This window comes from Austrofundulus limnaeus, unplaced genomic scaffold (assembly GCF_001266775.1).
Source record: "Austrofundulus limnaeus strain Quisiro unplaced genomic scaffold, Austrofundulus_limnaeus-1.0 Scaffold93, whole genome shotgun sequence".
In the NCBI taxonomy this organism is placed as follows: Eukaryota; Metazoa; Chordata; class Actinopteri; order Cyprinodontiformes; family Rivulidae; genus Austrofundulus; species Austrofundulus limnaeus.
This window is the reverse complement of record NW_013952495.1, coordinates 1,032,027-1,048,209: the sequence shown is the minus strand read 5'-3', so window position 1 is coordinate 1,048,209 and position 16,183 is coordinate 1,032,027. Positions and strand designations below refer to the sequence as shown.

At 42.7% G+C, this 16,183-nt stretch overlaps 3 protein-coding genes across 6 annotated transcripts in view; 2 read left to right on the top strand and 1 right to left on the bottom strand.

Moving 5' to 3' along the window:
- The window catches only part of isoc2 (isochorismatase domain containing 2), a 4,025-nt gene extending 1,891 nt beyond the window's left edge, over positions 1-2,134 (top strand). Inside the window, exon 7 of the mRNA XM_014012653.1 lies at positions 1,990-2,134. Coding sequence (XP_013868107.1) covers positions 1,990-2,055 — 66 coding nt within the window. The 3' untranslated portion in view covers positions 2,056-2,134. The remainder of the gene's footprint in view (positions 1-1,989) is intronic.
- A 21-nt stretch (positions 2,135-2,155) lies between these two features.
- foxj2 (forkhead box J2) lies at positions 2,156-10,569 on the top strand. Of its 2 annotated transcripts, XM_014012647.1 has the most exons (10): positions 2,156-2,564; positions 2,852-3,201; positions 3,282-3,356; positions 3,424-3,534; positions 4,793-4,909; positions 4,989-5,643; positions 5,725-5,895; positions 6,009-6,110; positions 8,517-8,858; positions 10,085-10,569. In XM_014012647.1, the coding sequence occupies exons 2-10, from the start codon at positions 2,887-2,889 to the stop codon at positions 10,192-10,194; spliced, it is 1,998 nt and encodes a 665-aa protein (XP_013868101.1). In that variant the 5' UTR covers positions 2,156-2,564; positions 2,852-2,886; the 3' UTR covers positions 10,195-10,569. The 2 variants fall into 2 exon arrangements, with proteins under 2 accessions (XP_013868101.1, XP_013868100.1); XM_014012646.1 differs by having other exon boundaries at positions 2,156-3,201.
- Positions 10,570-11,635: 1,066 nt separating this feature from the next.
- Positions 11,636-16,183, bottom strand: part of epn1a (epsin 1a) — a 14,734-nt gene continuing 10,186 nt past the window's right edge. For 2 of the 3 annotated variants that reach the window (XM_014012648.1, XM_014012649.1), the window contains 5 exons: positions 16,079-16,162; positions 14,812-15,091; positions 14,033-14,197; positions 13,578-13,820; positions 11,636-12,198 (listed from right to left, as the gene is read on the bottom strand). In XM_014012648.1, the coding sequence (XP_013868102.1) occupies positions 11,732-12,198; positions 13,578-13,820; positions 14,033-14,197; positions 14,812-15,091; positions 16,079-16,162 (1,239 nt within the window). In that variant the 3' untranslated portion in view covers positions 11,636-11,731. The remainder of the gene's footprint in view (positions 12,199-13,577; positions 13,821-14,032; positions 14,198-14,811; positions 15,092-16,078; positions 16,163-16,183) is intronic. The other variant, XM_014012650.1, reaches the window with a different exon arrangement.

The following is a 16,183-nucleotide window of genomic DNA, read 5'->3' as shown; positions in this document are numbered from 1 at the left end:
GTGTTACCTGAGGCCCAGCTGTTTCTCCGGGGAGAACCAGCTCCGTCCTGCTGTTTCGGCATCCAGCAAAAAGACCCTTTCTTGTGTCTCTAAGGCGTCCGGGTTAGTCAGGGTCGGCGCCTTAGATAAGAACTCAGTCAGAAAGGAAAAGAAGATAAGCGAGTTTTGCCAGCTGTAAGTGAAGGTCACTTGCTCTGCTGTTTAAACAGACATTCTAATATCTTCTCTGCTCCTTTTAGCCTGTAAGAAATCACTGTAAACATTTATCATGATTAATTAAACCTTCTGCTTAAATAATCATCTGAACTTGTGTCCATATAAATGTATGATTTTCTTAAGAAAACTCAAAATTATATTACTGATGTTTCAGTAAAAATAAAACAGTGATTTATAAAAACACAATGAAACATGGTGATGATTTCTGTGCTTCATTCAGTCTATTTCAGGCACGATAAAAGAATAGAAGTGATTCTATATTCTTTGTGACATGTCATTATAATGATTAACAAATGCATAAACATTTTAGTTAAACAACCAATGAATCATGAACAGAACCGATTGYTTCTGTTTAATATCTGATTAAGAGAACTGAAGTCCTCGTGTAGGTTGAAATGACCCGTCATGGCCTAAAATAAGAGTTCAGCAGTTCCTGCCAATTCTCAGGCCTGTGCGAGACCTGCTTTGAGGCTGGAACTCCTGTTTCTTCACTCGAGGTGACCCCTACACCTTCCACTGCCACATCTGCCTTTCTGTCCTTGACACACATGCACAGTAGGCCGTGGACGTCACGAGACATACTGACAGGCTCTGGTATCATGGCTACCTGACAACGGAGCTGAAAAGTGTGGGATCATTTTAAGAAAATGAAAGAGAAACCTGTGTAATATCTGCAGAGCAGAACTTGCCTTCCACAGCAATTATTTTTAGTTAGCATATAGCTAAAATCTAACCATGGTTATACAATAGCAGCTGCATTCTGACGTGATAAGCTATGTTTTATATTCAATTAACGTATGATCTGATTATTCGACTAATCGAATAAATAATCGGTCATTAATCGATTATTAAAATAATTGTTTGCAGCAGCCCTACTACCAACTGAGCCACCGTGCTGCCCAAAAATATATTTCATACAATCTTAATTTGAATTAAATGAATTCAATCAAAATACAAAAATACTGGTGTTTTTCTAAAGTCAGCTGATGAAATGTGCTTAGGAAGGATTTCAAAAGTGCCCAAAACAAAGTTAAAAAATGTACATGTTGGTGTTCTTGAATTGTGAGCAGTTTCCAAATCTTACTTTCCCAGCTGGTACTTTGTCAATTTCTGTTTCCCTTTTTAGAGCTACCTGACCAGCTGCACACTGAAAACACAGTTTAACACAACACCCACAGCTCATAATGAAGCTGGTCAGCTCTGAATGAAGGAGTGCATACCTGACAGTCCAGTTTGCACTCAAACATGATTACTGAACAAACTGTATGAGAGCACAGAACTCTGTGCCTAACTCCTAAAACGTGTTTATTTTAAAACGTTTGGGTAACCCTTTGCTCACGTGGGGACACGTCAGTTCAGTGGGACGGATTGTGTTCAGACTATTAAATGAATGTGGATGAAGCTGGTCCAGACCAACTCTGAACATGGTCTGAGTAAAAGTGTTTTGAAGTTGTTCAGACCAGGTTTTTAACTGATTTGCTCAGAATGGATTTTAATGCGAACTCTGAACAGGATCATTATTACATGTGTGTGTGAACGGTTTCTTTAACTGGAGGAAAAGATTTCCCTGACATAAAATGTAGCATTCTTTGTCCAAACTAAAATAATTAGAGCAGATCTTAGATCTGCTATCACTTTGTGGACTGTCAGTGACCCGTTTCTACAACTAAGTCTGGTTCTTCTTTAGTCAAGTTCTTGTCACATTTCAGTGTGAAAATGCTAAAATACATTTTCTAATTATACGTGACTGACTGATGTCAACTTTGTTGGCAGATCCAGAAGCTCTTGGCCCACCCGTCCCCTGACACCGGCCTCCTCGCCTTCTTCAGTGCACTGTAGAAAACTCATCTGTCACCGACACACTGATCTAATTACATGTTTAACAATAAAAAAAACAAAAAAGCTCAAATATTTCCTAGTATTTTGACTCCTGTGTTGCTGTGTCAGAATCAAAGCCAGCCTGTGTGTGTGGACCGCTCCTCCGACGTGCTGCTCTGCTTGGTGAGGAGGTGGGACCAGTTTCCAGAGGCGGGTGCAAAGAGTGATCTCACCCAGACGGGGTGGGAGGAGTGAGTGACGTCTTTCTGGTAAAAGTCAGAAAGGGAGGGGAAGGGCAGAGGGAGAAAAAGGAAGCTCTCCGATCAGTATTTTGTGTATATTTGAACTAAAGTTAAACAAACTTGGACAAACTGAAGCTTGTGCCTGGAGGAGCGGAGGGGGTCGGGATGCTGGACCGGGGGATCTGATGGACAGGAAGGACAGCACTTTGTCAGCAGTTGTGCAAAGCTGATGACAACATAAATTATTAACACTTTTACAGGCCTCAGGCCTCGAGTGACCACAGAAAGGTAAGCAGAAGGAAAATCGTTCTTCCTTGGAAACTTTCAGAGATGGAGGGGTGTGTGTGTGTGTGTGTGTCGTTATGCTCATCTCATGTCTTTGCTTGTGGGTGGAAAATTCCCGGAGTGTGTTGTGTGTGAACTTACAGTTGATTGTTTGACGCTGGGTGGAAGAACAGGAACAGAGCTGTGTTACAGCTCAGCCTGAAGGGACTCCTCAGTGTTTGTGTTGCCTCTCTGACCCAGGAGCACAAAAACTCCTGTTGATTCAGTCATTTTCCCTTCTGACCCCTCAGATCCTGCACAGAAAGGGGGGATAAAAGCAAAAACCATGTCTTCTGACCTGGACTCCAGTCTCACCAGCATCGACTGGCTGCCCAAACTGGGAATCAGCAGCCTGCGCTCGGGGAAAGAGAGGGGAGGGGGAGAGAAGAAGAGAGACAGAGGGAGGGAGAGGGGGGACTTCATACCCTCAGTGCCGAGCCCCTCGCCCTCATACTGTAAAGGGAAGCCCCCTCACAGCTACGCCACCCTCATCGCCATGGCCATAGCGGCTGCACCTGAGAGGAAGCTGAGCCTGAACGACATCTACACCTGGATCAGCGACACCTTCCCGTACTACAGCCGGGCGGGCCGAGGATGGAAGGCGAGCCCCACTGTCCGCATTTTTTCCCCACAGTGTTGATGTGTGTCGTCCACATCGCTGACCCGTTTCTCTCTCAACAGAACTCCATCCGACACAACCTGTCCCTGAACAAGTGCTTCAGGAAGGTTCCTCGCCCACAGAGCGACCCTGGCAAGGTGAGCCTTGTGATGTCACTAAACGTGTCGATGATGGGTTCGAACATAAAACTGTCTGTGTTTTCAGGGCTCCTATTGGACGATGGATGGACCATCAGATGTGACTGAAGTGAGGGCCCCTAAGCGACCCTATCCCAAAGATGATGAAGACGACGAAGAAGAAGAGGAGGATGAGGATGTAAGTTTTTAAACTTTGTAGCCATTTCGGTCAAACTTTAAAAACCACGTTACACTTGATCTCATGATCTCACAAACTGTCTTGTTCTAAACATTGTTAATGACTCTCAGCTACCACAACACATTTTAGCTCAGTTTCTGTAAAGCTGACAGAGTTGGCCACTTCAGTGTTTGCTAAGCTTGGTTAGTTGTGGCTCTAAAAGTTAATCCCTTGTAGCTCTACATCCAGGGACTATTTCCTTAAAATTTCATTCAAATCCATTCAGCGGTTCATGAAATATTTTGCTAACAGACAAAGTTGAATTCAAGTAGTCGATGGAAAACTTTTAAAACAAAAATGTTCAATGTGTAAGTAGTTAAAATATGTGTTGGGGATCTTCCTCAGCTACTATTTTGGTAAAGTTTAGTTTAATATCTGTAAAGTTAACTAATTAGGGCCAGTTTTTGGTCTGCTTAAGCTTGTTAGCTGTGGCAGCCATCTTGAATTTGATTGACTCCAAAAGTTGATCAGCTGTAGATAGACATTCAGGAAGTGCTTTTGGAGAGTTTCGTTAAAATCTGCCCAATGGTTCATGACATATTTTGCTAACAAACAGGCCAAACTGACTGTTATTGTAATGGTAGTGTTTTAAAAGCATATTTGATGACTTAAGTTGGTGCTTGGATTATAAGTCAGGGATAACGCTCAGCTTCTGCCTGATCAAATTTCACTGTTATACATCTGTAAAATTGATTTAAATTTGAACCTGCTTTGTTACATTCTTTTGCTTTCAGCTGCGGGCGATAATCTGGGACGACTTCAGATTTTGCACATTACTAATAATTTAATATTCACCCAAGAAAACTTAATCTATACACAAAAATCAGCTTGTCAATTCCAAATGATGATTTATGTACAGCTGTAATTTAAATTCAGGTTTTATGGCATCTGATCCATTTTACTAAGATCAAGTCAAAGTTAGATTTTTATTTTTGTTAGTTTTTTTTTTTACATGTATCAACGTACAGTAGAGCTGTAAGATGTAATCGCATGTTGCAGTTTCATGTGAGAGAAATTGTGCAGAAACTGGTTTGGAGGGTTAGTCAGTCCTTATTTTGTATTCAGGGCAGAGATGGGTGTTGAATAAGCAGAGTGACTGCTGAAACTTTTTGTTGTTGTTGTTTTGCTTTGTTTAGTTTTGTGTTTTAGCTGAACTGAACCTTTTATCTTCTGCCATCCAGCCACATTCCTACAGGGTTAAACACATTTGCTGTTCCAGGTTCCTCAGCCGGCTCAGACAGACGCAGCGAGAGGACCGTCTCCTCATCAGACTCTAAGTTCTCCTTTAGTGGGACCCCCTCAGCGGCACTCCCCCCACTCTCCCGTCCCGTACAAGGTAGACCCGCTTTCCTTCCATCTCATATTACAGCCGTGTTTGTTTGGAGTTACATGAATCCTTATCTTTCTCTTCTCAGCAACCGTCACCTTATGTGCCAGCCCACACTCCTCCTGCCTCCTGTTTATCTGTCCCCCAATCAGCCGGGCTTTCACCTGCGGCCCCGGGGTCACCCATCAGCTCCTTTGCTCCTCCCCACCCGCTTGGCTCCGCCTTTTCCCACCCCACCGTGTCTGTTGCTCCATCGCCTGCCGTCAACGTGTCCTCGGCCTCTCCAGCTGCGCCCTCGTTCTCTGAGGCGGAGCTGTCCTTCCCCGCCGCTGTAGGTCCGCTACCTGTCCCCAATCCGCTACCTGTCCCCAATCCGCTACCTGTCCCCAATCTCCTACCTGTCCCCAATCCGCTACCTGTCCCCAATCTCCTACCTGTCCCCAATCCGTTACCTGTCCCCAATCTCCTACCTGTCCCCAATCCGCTACCTGTCCCCAATCTCCTACCTGTCCCCAATCTCCTACCTGTCCCCAATCCCCTACCCGTCCCCACTTTTTCCTGCAACTCCACGCTGTCTGTTTACTCCTCCTCATCTTCATCTACATCTGCCGTTGCTGTTGCATCATCGAACGCCTCCACCGATCCCCCACTGCGTTTCTCCTTCGATGAGCTGAACATACCCGACTTGTACGCGTCTTTCAAGTCTCTGTTTAAGACCATGCGAGAGAGAGGGGGGTCGCTCTGTAAGTATGCCAGTCTGAAAACATGACATGCATGAACAACTGGAAGGTATTTATGTTTATATGCTTTTCTTTGCCCTGAAGCTGATGTGGTTCCTCTGGTTCTCCCGAGTAATGACACTACACCACTTCATACTCCCACTCTGCTGCCGATGTCCCCCTATCCAACACCTGCACCACCTGCAGCACCCGCACCACCTCCAACAGCTGCCCAGGCTGCACACCCGCCTGAAACCGAGCGTATTCCACAATGCAGTAAGTTTTCTTTCACCTCTTCAATGCAGGAATGATTAAAGTGTATGAAATCCAGATATTGCTTCCTCAAAAGAGTTTGTTTTCTAAAGTTGCTCGTCTCTTTTCTCCTGCAGCAGTGCCGCCCGACTGGTTCAGTAACACAGACTCTCTGAAGGAGAGCTTTCGAATCGCCAGCAACCTGGACTGGGCAAATATAGACCTCTCTAGTCATCCAGGTCTGTGCAAAAAATGTTTTATTAAAGAGGGCATATCATCCAGATTTTTAGCCGTTAAATTTATTTTGGTATGTACACGGAGTCTCTAGTGCAGAAAGTTTAATTTAGCTTCTCCCAATTTTGTGTACATATCTTTACATTCTAAATAAGGTCTGGACTTACCAACTACAATTTGGTGGTTTTCATTCTCCTCTGGTTCTGGGTCAGACTCTGGCTCTAACATGGAAGGCAGGATGGACAAGTCTTGTTGATATCTTTTAATTAATTTTTATATAAACTGTTTCTGTGCTGCTATATAGATGTAAACTCCTCTATCAAACTAGAATGGGCCGCTCAGGAAGCTGAAGGGGGGGCAGGGTGTGAAGTGCCTCGTTTGGATTTAAAGAGACAGCCTCAAAATGAGTTGATCTGAGACATACCTCAGAAAAGGGGTGAAAGTGGGGCTTGTGGAGTTAAAATGAGGAATTCAGACTAAAGCATTTTAGTTCCACTTTATATAGACCCCAACTGAACTCACTGTACTTATCGCCCACCACAGAAAGTGTCCGTCAACGTTTTTAATAAACCAATGGATAAAGTGTTAATAAAATTTTCTGAAGCTAATCATTAGATATGCCTTTTTAGACTTAGAGACAATCCAAGATGGCTGCCACAGCCAATCGATCTCGACTTGATCTTTAAAACTACATGTAAAAATCAGATAAATTTCAGAATTTTTTTTGCCACATTTCTCATATGAAGTCTACAAGCTCCTTAGATCCAACAGTTCTCTGGTAACATGTTGGTCTTTTATCACAAACCAAACGTTTCAAAAGCCAGACACAGAATGAGCCGATAAACGATAGAGCTCTTCGGAACTGTCATGATCCGCCTCCTGCCCATGACGTAAACAGAGATTACACAGATGATCAGATTAAGATGAGTTTTATTTAGCTGCCTTTAATTCTAACATCTCCAAAATCAGATTCAGGTCCTGTAGAGAAATCAATGCTACCTGTATTTTAGGGATAAAAGGAATGTCAAGGTTAGGTTTGACCAGCAAAAATCTAGATTTTACATTTATGGAGAAAAATAAAACAACCAACCACCTCCCAGCTCAGCCAACCCATGCACTGACTCGTTTAAAGTAATCTGGCACAAGTGGTTTCAGACACATGAGACTGCTTCCTGCAGAGACAAACTACCACAAACCACAGAGACTATAGGTCATCACAGTAAACTTTTGCATAAAAGAAGCAATGCATGGGAGTTTTTTCTGAATATATATATATACATGTACAACCCCAATTCCAATGAAGTTGTGTGATTTAATAAATCCTTTTCAACCTAAAGTCAACCGAAGACACTACAAAGACAAGATATTTAATGTTCAAATGAATAAACTTTGTTTTTTTGTAAATGTTCATTCATTTTGAAGTTACCCATGCCATTGGCACTAATACACCCCAACACCATCAGAGATGCTGGCTTTTGAACTTTGCACTGATAACAATCCAGACAGTTCTTTCCCTCTTTGGCCATGAGGACACGACATCCATGATTTCCAAAGACCATTTGAACTGTGGACCCATCGGACCACAGGACACTTTACTGCTTTGCATCAGTCCATCTCAGATGAGCTCGGGCCCAGAGAAGCCAGCAGTGTTTCTGGGTGTTGTTGATATATGGCTTTGACTTTGCATGGTAGAGCTTTAACTGCTGGTAGATGTAGCAATGACAATGTTTCTCTGAAGTGTTCCTGAGCCCTTGTGTGATTATCCGTTACAGAATGATGGTGGTTTTTAATGCAGTGCTACCTGAGGGATTGAAGGTCACGGGCATTCCATGTTAGTTTTCAGCCTTGCCACGTACTTGCAGAGTTTTGTCCACATTCTCTGAATCTTTTGATATCATCGACTGTAGATGAAATCCCTAAGTCTCTTGCAATTGTATGTTGAGAAACGATGTTTAACTGTTGGACTACACAGTTCACAAAGCGGAGAACCTCTCCCCATCCTTGCTTGTGAATGATTATGCCTTTCAGGGATGCTCCCTTTATACCCAATCATAACATTCACATGTTTCCAACTAACCTGTTCACCTGTGTGTGGAATGCTCCAAACAGGTGTTTTTTGAGCATTCTTCAACTTTCCTAGTCTTTTGTTGCCCATCTCAGCTTTTTTGGAACGTGTTACAGGCATCAAATTCAAAATGAGCCAATATTTGATTAAAAACAACAACAACAATAAAGTTGATCCCTTTGAATATTAAATAACTAGTCTTTGTAGTCTATTAATTTGAATATTGGTTTGAATATTTGGATTTCCTAGTCATCATATTGTTTTACACAACATCCCAAATTCATTGAAATTGGGGTTGTATGTATTTTCCATGAAAATGTTGCTGATCTGGTTTTCTCGTCTCCAGACCTGCTGGAGAGCATGAAGAAGGCGGAGCTCTGCGACTGGGCCCTGGACCCGGCACTCTTCACGTCCCTCTGTGACTCTCTGAACCGCTTCTTTTTCGACAAAGGCATGATCAGCTCCGCCAGCAGCTCCCCCGTCACACCCGGTGCGCCTCACCCGCTGCAAGCACCGCCGCTGGCGTCCCACCCACCCCCTACCCTCACCAACCTCACCCACCCTTCACCCCTCCCTTACCCCCCTGCCGGTCTCCCCACCAACGGATCCCAGCCGCCTCACAGGCCTCTGTCTATGCAAGGACCTGTTTTTCTGAGACCACATTTGGTACACCCTGCTAACACAGCTCGTAAGTATATATATATATATTTTTTAATTCAATATTCATGTAGTTTCCACTTTTGTCTAATGAAATGAGGTGCTGTGTTCCTGCTCCAAAGAAAACACGGGAGGAAATCACCATGGTAACCATGGATTATTTGATGCTTGCACCCATGAATGCTGTATAATTTGTCATGATTAGAACCGCTGGAACAGAAATACCCTGGCATGGCCTTTGATGGCATTAGGCGAGATTTGAAGGCCACCATCTTGCTGTGAGTGGTTTATATGTTAAAGCCACACAGTCAACTCCATGTGAGGCTGTTCTTTGTGTCATCAGTTCAAATACACATAAAATAGGTTTATTTTATGCTGCAATCAACTTCCTATCAAGTCTAGCAGGGGCAAAATGCCGACACAATGTGCTGCTGATGTGTGATCAACTTACAAAGTAAAATAAAAACACTTTCATTTAGTTTAACAAAAGCTCTGTTACCAGTGTGTTTTATATGGTTTTTTTTTTAGGCTTTTAGGGCTCAGTACCCTGATTTTCAGTAGCAATAGCAGTCTAGTCTAGAACGAGCAATAATTAATAAATGTAATGCTACATTCTAAGGGCAGGTTCCTCTAATTATAATAGCAATGTTTATTGAATGAGTTTAGTTTACATCCATGGTCTGCTGCCTGCCACGCTCGCAGTAACTACCAAGCACCTACCATGAATTCTCATATTCTTAGCACAGGCTGTGGTGTGGTTGGCCTTTCCTGTACATTTCTAATTCAGTGATTAGGGCATTTAAATTTTAAAATAAAACTATTACTCTAAATACTCTATGAAAAGTCGGGCTCTGTCATAGCTTAGATTATTAGAAAAGCTCCAAATCATTATTATTGGGCTTTATGGAGGAGCGTTGGAATTTTGGGCAATTGATGCATTGATACAACTGAATTTTCTCCAGAAATCCACTGTCTGTATGAAATTTGAACACAGATTTCATTTTACTGTTTCAAAACTAGACCCACCCCACACACAATTTGTCACTGTCAGGAGCGAAAATGAGACAGAATCCATTTGATTTTACATCAAATCAAAATATAAATACTGATTTATATAGTATGAAAATGCTGCTTCATTTGGGGAGAAAAAAGCAGAAGTAGTAACACTGAAGTTTTTTGAGCTATTGAAAGCAAAAATCTTTTAATGTTCTCTCACTTCCCTCCAGTTCTAAAGTTTTGCTTTCTGTTTCACATCAGCTGGGATCCAGCCTCAGGCTGTGGTGCCACGACCACGTCCCCCACTAAAGCATCTGAAAAGCAACAGTGAAGAATTCCAGGATGACTTCGACTGGGATTCTCTCGTTTGACTCTGACTGTCTGGAGAATTATAATAAAAGAAATCTTGCTTTTTCCAGAAGCAAGTCTGGAATCAAGCTGGTCATATGGCTGAATGTGTGTGCTGTAATGATTATTCTGTTGTAGGTAATAGTTGAAATTTAAAAATGTAAAACTTCAAAAAAAGTGTCCATTTTCTCCAGAGGATAAAGTACGAAGGAAGTAGCACACAAATCTCGTGTTTTTGTTTTATTTCATAAATTTCTTTAGATTTTTTTCTTAATATTTTTGTTTTTATTTTTCAAATGTGAATGTTCACAGTTGACACCACACAAAAATTCAACCTTACCCAATAAAAGATTTTTTTTGTTATAAAATAATAAATTCATTAAACTAAAAGTATGGAGCATGTTTTCAAGTCCATGTTTTTTTTCTTTCATTCATTGAAATAATTGTCTCTTTGAAGAAGCATCAGTAGACCTCCCCCCTCCTTTTTAGAAGGGGGGGGGGTGAAATATGAGGACAATGTTGCTCTGGGAACCTGAAATGTGTGAAAAAATAAAAATCGGTTCAGATCATTGATTTAGCGAAATCATGTAACCCATAATACTCTTACATCTCATCACAGCTGTTTTCAAAAAAAGAATGGAAACCATTTCTTCCATTCGAAGTTGCTGAAGATAGGACACAAAAACCCAGATGAGGACAGGTACACGGACACAAACGGGCTTTTGTGTTCTCATTCTCACACACAGCTGCAAACACACATTCATCAGTTCATTTTCCGCCATCCGACGACAAACGTCAGACCACAAGTTCCAACAATATACTCAGGGAAAAATATGCTTGATTTAAAATGGCATCATTGCATGAATCGTTCCTGTTGTATCTGTTCCCAAGTACTGGAGGAAAGAATAAATTACACTTAACATTAAATTAAATTAAAAGTGAAATATCCGAGACGTTTTGATCACGTTGTACCTGAAAACATTAATGCAGGTTTTTCAGGCCGTATGTCAGTCGTTGAAATTAAAAAACAGAAACAAAAAGAATCATCCTTCATGCGTTCGCTTCATTTCAGTGATTCAGTGAATGTCTTCATTTTTCGAGAGAGAGAAGAGGAAGAAGAGGCAGGTACAGTTCCTCTGATCAGTTTGTTAGTGGCTATGTGACCTCTTCCACCAGCTCTTCTCGTGTGCAGTAGTTTTAGAAGCAAGAGTGACACGACTGAAAAATCCATCCGCTCACATTGACTTACCTTCAACACGACAGGACTGAACAGAAAAAGAGACAACACGACACAGAACAGAAGACTGAAACAAAATAAATACTCTATTCGACTCCAAACAAATATTTAACTGAAATGAAAGGAACGAAAAGTTGATAAATTTTTTAAAAGAAATAATGCTTTTAAAAAGGAAAATAAATTTTTCTTTAAATATTGCGATGTGGACATTTGTTTTTTCGTGTGGACACAATTTGCGATGGTGGGACAAATGAATGACGAGGGTGGAGCGGGTACGACAGAGGAGGCAGAAAGGTGAGCAGAAAAAAAGTGACGGCGCTTCCTCAAAGAAGAAACGGGTTGGTGCTCGTGCCCGCTGTTCCTCCGCCTCCCATTGATGCTCCCGCCCCCATCATTCCTCCTGCTCCCGTGGGCCCGCCCAAAATCTGCTGAGGGGGCGCCATGCCTCCCGGTCCCAAAAGAGCAGAGCCTGGGGGTCCCATTGGAGAGAGGCTGCTGAAGGGCATTCCCATGGGGCTGGCCTGCATCATGCCCAGGCCCATTCCGGGGGCCCCCATCCCCACACTCATCGGCCCCATGCCCATTCCTGGTTGAACCATGCCCAGCATGGGGTTAGGAGGCACAGGACTGGTGCGCAGGCCACTCAGGCCTAAAGAGGAGGGCTGAGGTGAGATGGAGCTCATGGCAGGAGCAACGCCAAAAGGGTTGGAGGAGGCAGGTGTTGGAGAAACGCCCCTGCTGGAAATCGTACTGCCTGGAGTCACTGCCATGCCAGGAGCAGGAGACGAGCCTGTGGTTCAGGGACAAAAAGGGTTGCAATTTAAATTGTAATCGCAGTATTCTTTAATAAGATTTTTTATTACAAGAGAAATCAATCATGCTTTCATGAAAATAAAATTCCCTGAATAAATCCTAAAACTCCAGGAGATATGTCAGTCGCTCAAAATACTCTGAACTTAGCATCTTAGGATGTGGAGAAAGAATTTACTGTAGCTCTGAGTGATTTGGGGGGGGGATTTGTGCAATATCAACTTTTTTTCTTCTTTATATTAAGTTATAATGTCATTCCCTCATCCAAAAACATACACAGTGTGTATTGGAACTGCCTAAGCACTTGCTGGTACAAAGCACCAATCAATAAAAATACTATACACATTGAAGAAGCAGAATGGACTCGATACTAGCACCCTAGTATTAATACATGTATATGTCAAACTGTCGGAAAGATCATCTTTTAATCAGAAGATATAAGTTCAAACTCCTGGAGTTTTCTCTGTCCAAAAAACTGACAGGTTTTCCCTGGTTTCCACAGTTGCTGGGAACTCTGTCAACACAAACAGAACACACCAAATTTTCTGTTTTTCTGCATATAAAAAGTATTTACCCCTCAGATTTTGCTGTCATACATGGTCAATAAATTATTGCATGGTCAATAAATTGGTCGTTTTGACAAAACAAAACAAAATGAAAAAAAAAAGAAAGTGAAATCAAATTTCTACAAAGTAAAACTAGGCTGACCTCACAAACTGAGTGACAGCGCAAGGAGGAGAATAGTGAGAGAGACTTCCAAGAAATCTGTGACCACTCTGATGCTGCGTTCAACCCGAACACAATTTGAGCATCAAAAACGCGTCTAACACCTCAAGTTGGACGCTTGTGCACTTTTGAGGTCATACGCTCGTCAAAATTGTTTCCCTCCTCTGTTGGTCTCTAATGGCGAATGAAATAAAGAAAGTGGCTTTGCTTTATTTACTGAGAGCAAGAGCACGACGCGCTCCCCAGATAATTAATTCATAATTAATTTACCAGATAATTCAGACACATTCTGAGTTTGGTGAGTTTCACACCAAAGGAGCTGCAAACTGACCAGGCTCACTTTCAGAACTATTTTTGTCCCGAGCTCAGTTTGACAATCCACTGACCCACATCGGTGCCGATATCTCCTGCCAGGTCACTTATTATGACTACAACAACGGTTACTGAGTTCTTCACCAGTTTGAGATTTATAGGAGAGTAGCAAAGAGAAAGCCACTGTTGAAGAAACTTCTGATTAAATCTGCACAAGCATTTGTCTAAACTGTAGTCTTTATTGACACTTTATATTTTGTACGACTAACCCCAGTCTTAAATGAAGGGAAGCTAAAGTTCTGCGGTGCTGCTGATTCTAACCTGTGTTCTGAAGAAAGGGGTTGTTTGTTGAAGAGGAAGAGATGGAAGGAGGTGGCTGCTGCTTGGGTTTGGGTTTAGATGACAGCAGGGAGTCGAGATCGACAAGCGCCGCGTTGGGGCCGAGGAAGGACTCGGGTGTTTTACGAACGGGAAGCGAAGAACCGAGAGACGACAGGTCAAAGGGCACCGGTGAGCTCGTGCTGTCACCCGCTGCTGCTGAAGACCCTCGCCTCTCCAGATCTCCTGAAAGGGAAAATACAAAATAAGACTTGGTGTAATGAAAGAAACAGGAATGTAGAGCTGTTTACGGGCACATATCACTGAAGGATGAAATGTAAGACAGGACTGTTGAGAAATGCAACTGAAAATCTGAGTAAATCATAAAAATAAAATCTCCTAAAACACGTCGGTACCTCAGTGTTTGTTAATCCATGAAGCTTGGAGTGTGAATGTACCTGTGCCGTTAGTTTGTTTGGCGGTGCCACTCCAGATGTCGGAGGAGACAGGGTCAGAGGCATGGACGGACCCCTCCCCTGCCCAGGGGTCTACAGGTCCCCCCGAGGAGGATGTGCTGGGTGGCACTGGGGAGCCCCAGGGGTCAGCACTGGGGGGGGTCACAGCTACAGGGGGAAGGGGAAGGAGATGCAGGGGAGGGGAGGGTTAACACAACACCTTACAGGTACAACCCACAATAAGGAGGAAGCAGGAAGCTGGACTGGGTTCAAACAGTAGCATGTCTCTCTCCTTAACCTCTCAGGTGTTAGTAAGTTTACGAGTGAGGACAGGAGAGGGACGTCCACCACATCACTTTGACCCATTGAACATCTAAAGCTCAGTGGAGGTAAAGGAGAGATGAGAAGTAACATCAAGCATTAAAATAAAGGCATGAAAGGGCAACAGAAGAAAGAGCTCTGGTTGAGACACAGCCAGTCCTGAGTAGAAACAAGAGGATACAAATCTCTGGTTTAGACACATTAGGAGAATGATTGAATGGACTCAACATGCTTTGCTTTCCTTTGTTACAAAATGAAAGCATCTCGGAGGATGAGAAGATCAAATCTGACAGCATGATGAAATGACTGAATATGAATGAAGGCTGTTTCAGACAGGATAAGGAACTGTGGAGTGCAGAGGAGTAAAGGTCGAGGCATTTACATCCCCTTTCAGAAAAACACATTTAATGCTCAGTTTCACCCACCTGATGGGTTAGACATTAGGAGCTGCAGCAGCTTACCCGAGTTCCCCCAGGGGTCCACGTTGTTAACTTTGTTGGCAGTCTCTCCCCAGGGGTCGGGAGGAGGAGCTGTAGTGGGTGGGGCGCCCCCACCCCAGGGGTCGGAGCTTGTCGGGGACGTGGGTGATGCTACCCCCCATGGATCTGTGGGCGCCGTACCCCACGGCCCGGACGATGAAGGGCCGGAAACTGTGAGTGGAGGTGAGGGGCCGGCAGAGCTCACAGTGGCAGCAGGAGGTGCCCCCCAGGGGTCCACGGCACTCAGCTCCATCAGAGCACCCTGTACAAAAAACACATAAGTTAACATTCATCAAGCTACAGGGTGGTTCTGTTGAAAAGGTAAGAAATTCATACTCAGGCTTAAGAGAATTTGCATTTCTGCAAAAATGCAGCCTGAATGTTTAGTGCTGAAAGATTGTTGCAAGAAAGAAAAAACAAAACTTCGCAATTTGTTGCAAAATAGCCAGAAAAGTTGAAATTTGGAGAAAAGCAGCTAAAAAGTAGTGGAAAAGCTGAATCTAGCACAAAGAAGCAAAAAGAGCACGTTCACTGAATTAAGCAGCAAGGAGCTGAAATTATCACAAAAAGGCGAATTTAGCTGAAATGGCTAAAAATTAGATGGAAAAGGTAAAAAAAGTGGCTTAAATTGCATAAAACAGCCAAAAACATAAAAAGCTTAAATTGGCAGAAAGAAGCTGATAGAATGTTTAAATCAACAGGAGAGCTGAAAAGAGTAGAAAGATAGTTGAAAAAGCAGAAAAAAAACTAAAATTAGCAAAAAAAGAAGTTAAAGAAGCAGAACCAAAACAAAAACTGAAAAGTGCAGTACAAGTTTAGAAACATTTTAAAAGGGTTTTAAGGTTGTTGAAGGGAGCGCCACTCATTTTCAATGAGAAAAATAAATGGCCGATAAGGTATTAAATATCTTAAAAAGTATGTCTGAAATACCAAGTTAGAGCCGGAACGTCCTGAAGAAGCTACGGTAAACATTTTGATGTATAAATTTTCTATTCTTGCACAATTCTTATATTTTTATTATTAGTAGTTGTATCATGGCTAGTCAGTGTTAATTTTGTTTTATGTGTACCGTCTATAGTTTGTAAAGCAACTAGTGTGTGAACCTTTGTAGTGATGCTGTTGTGACACCTGAATTTCCACGCTGCGGGACAATAAAGGCTATTTCTATTCTATTCTATAACCTTTTGAAATAGTAGCACAAAATTGTAGAACAAGAAGAAAGTCGGTTAATCTCAAACAAGTCACACACCTCCTCTGCTTTGGGTTTCTCCCTCTTGCTCTCTTCAATGGCCATCTGCAGTCTCAGATCATCACCTCTGCGCAGCCGCTCCTCCTGCCGATTACACACACACAC

Excerpts from the sequence above, each read along its gene's own strand:
- foxj2 (XM_014012647.1), top strand. The coding sequence starts at position 2,887 with ATGTCTTCTGACCTGGACTCCAGTCTCACCAGCATCGACTGGCTGCCC. Across the intron at positions 5,644-5,724 it reads AGAGAGAGGGGGGTCGCTCT|CTGATGTGGTTCCTCTGGTT; the intron begins GTAAGTATGCCA and ends TTTGCCCTGAAG. Across the intron at positions 8,859-10,084 it reads ACACCCTGCTAACACAGCTC|CTGGGATCCAGCCTCAGGCT; the intron begins GTAAGTATATAT and ends GTTTCACATCAG.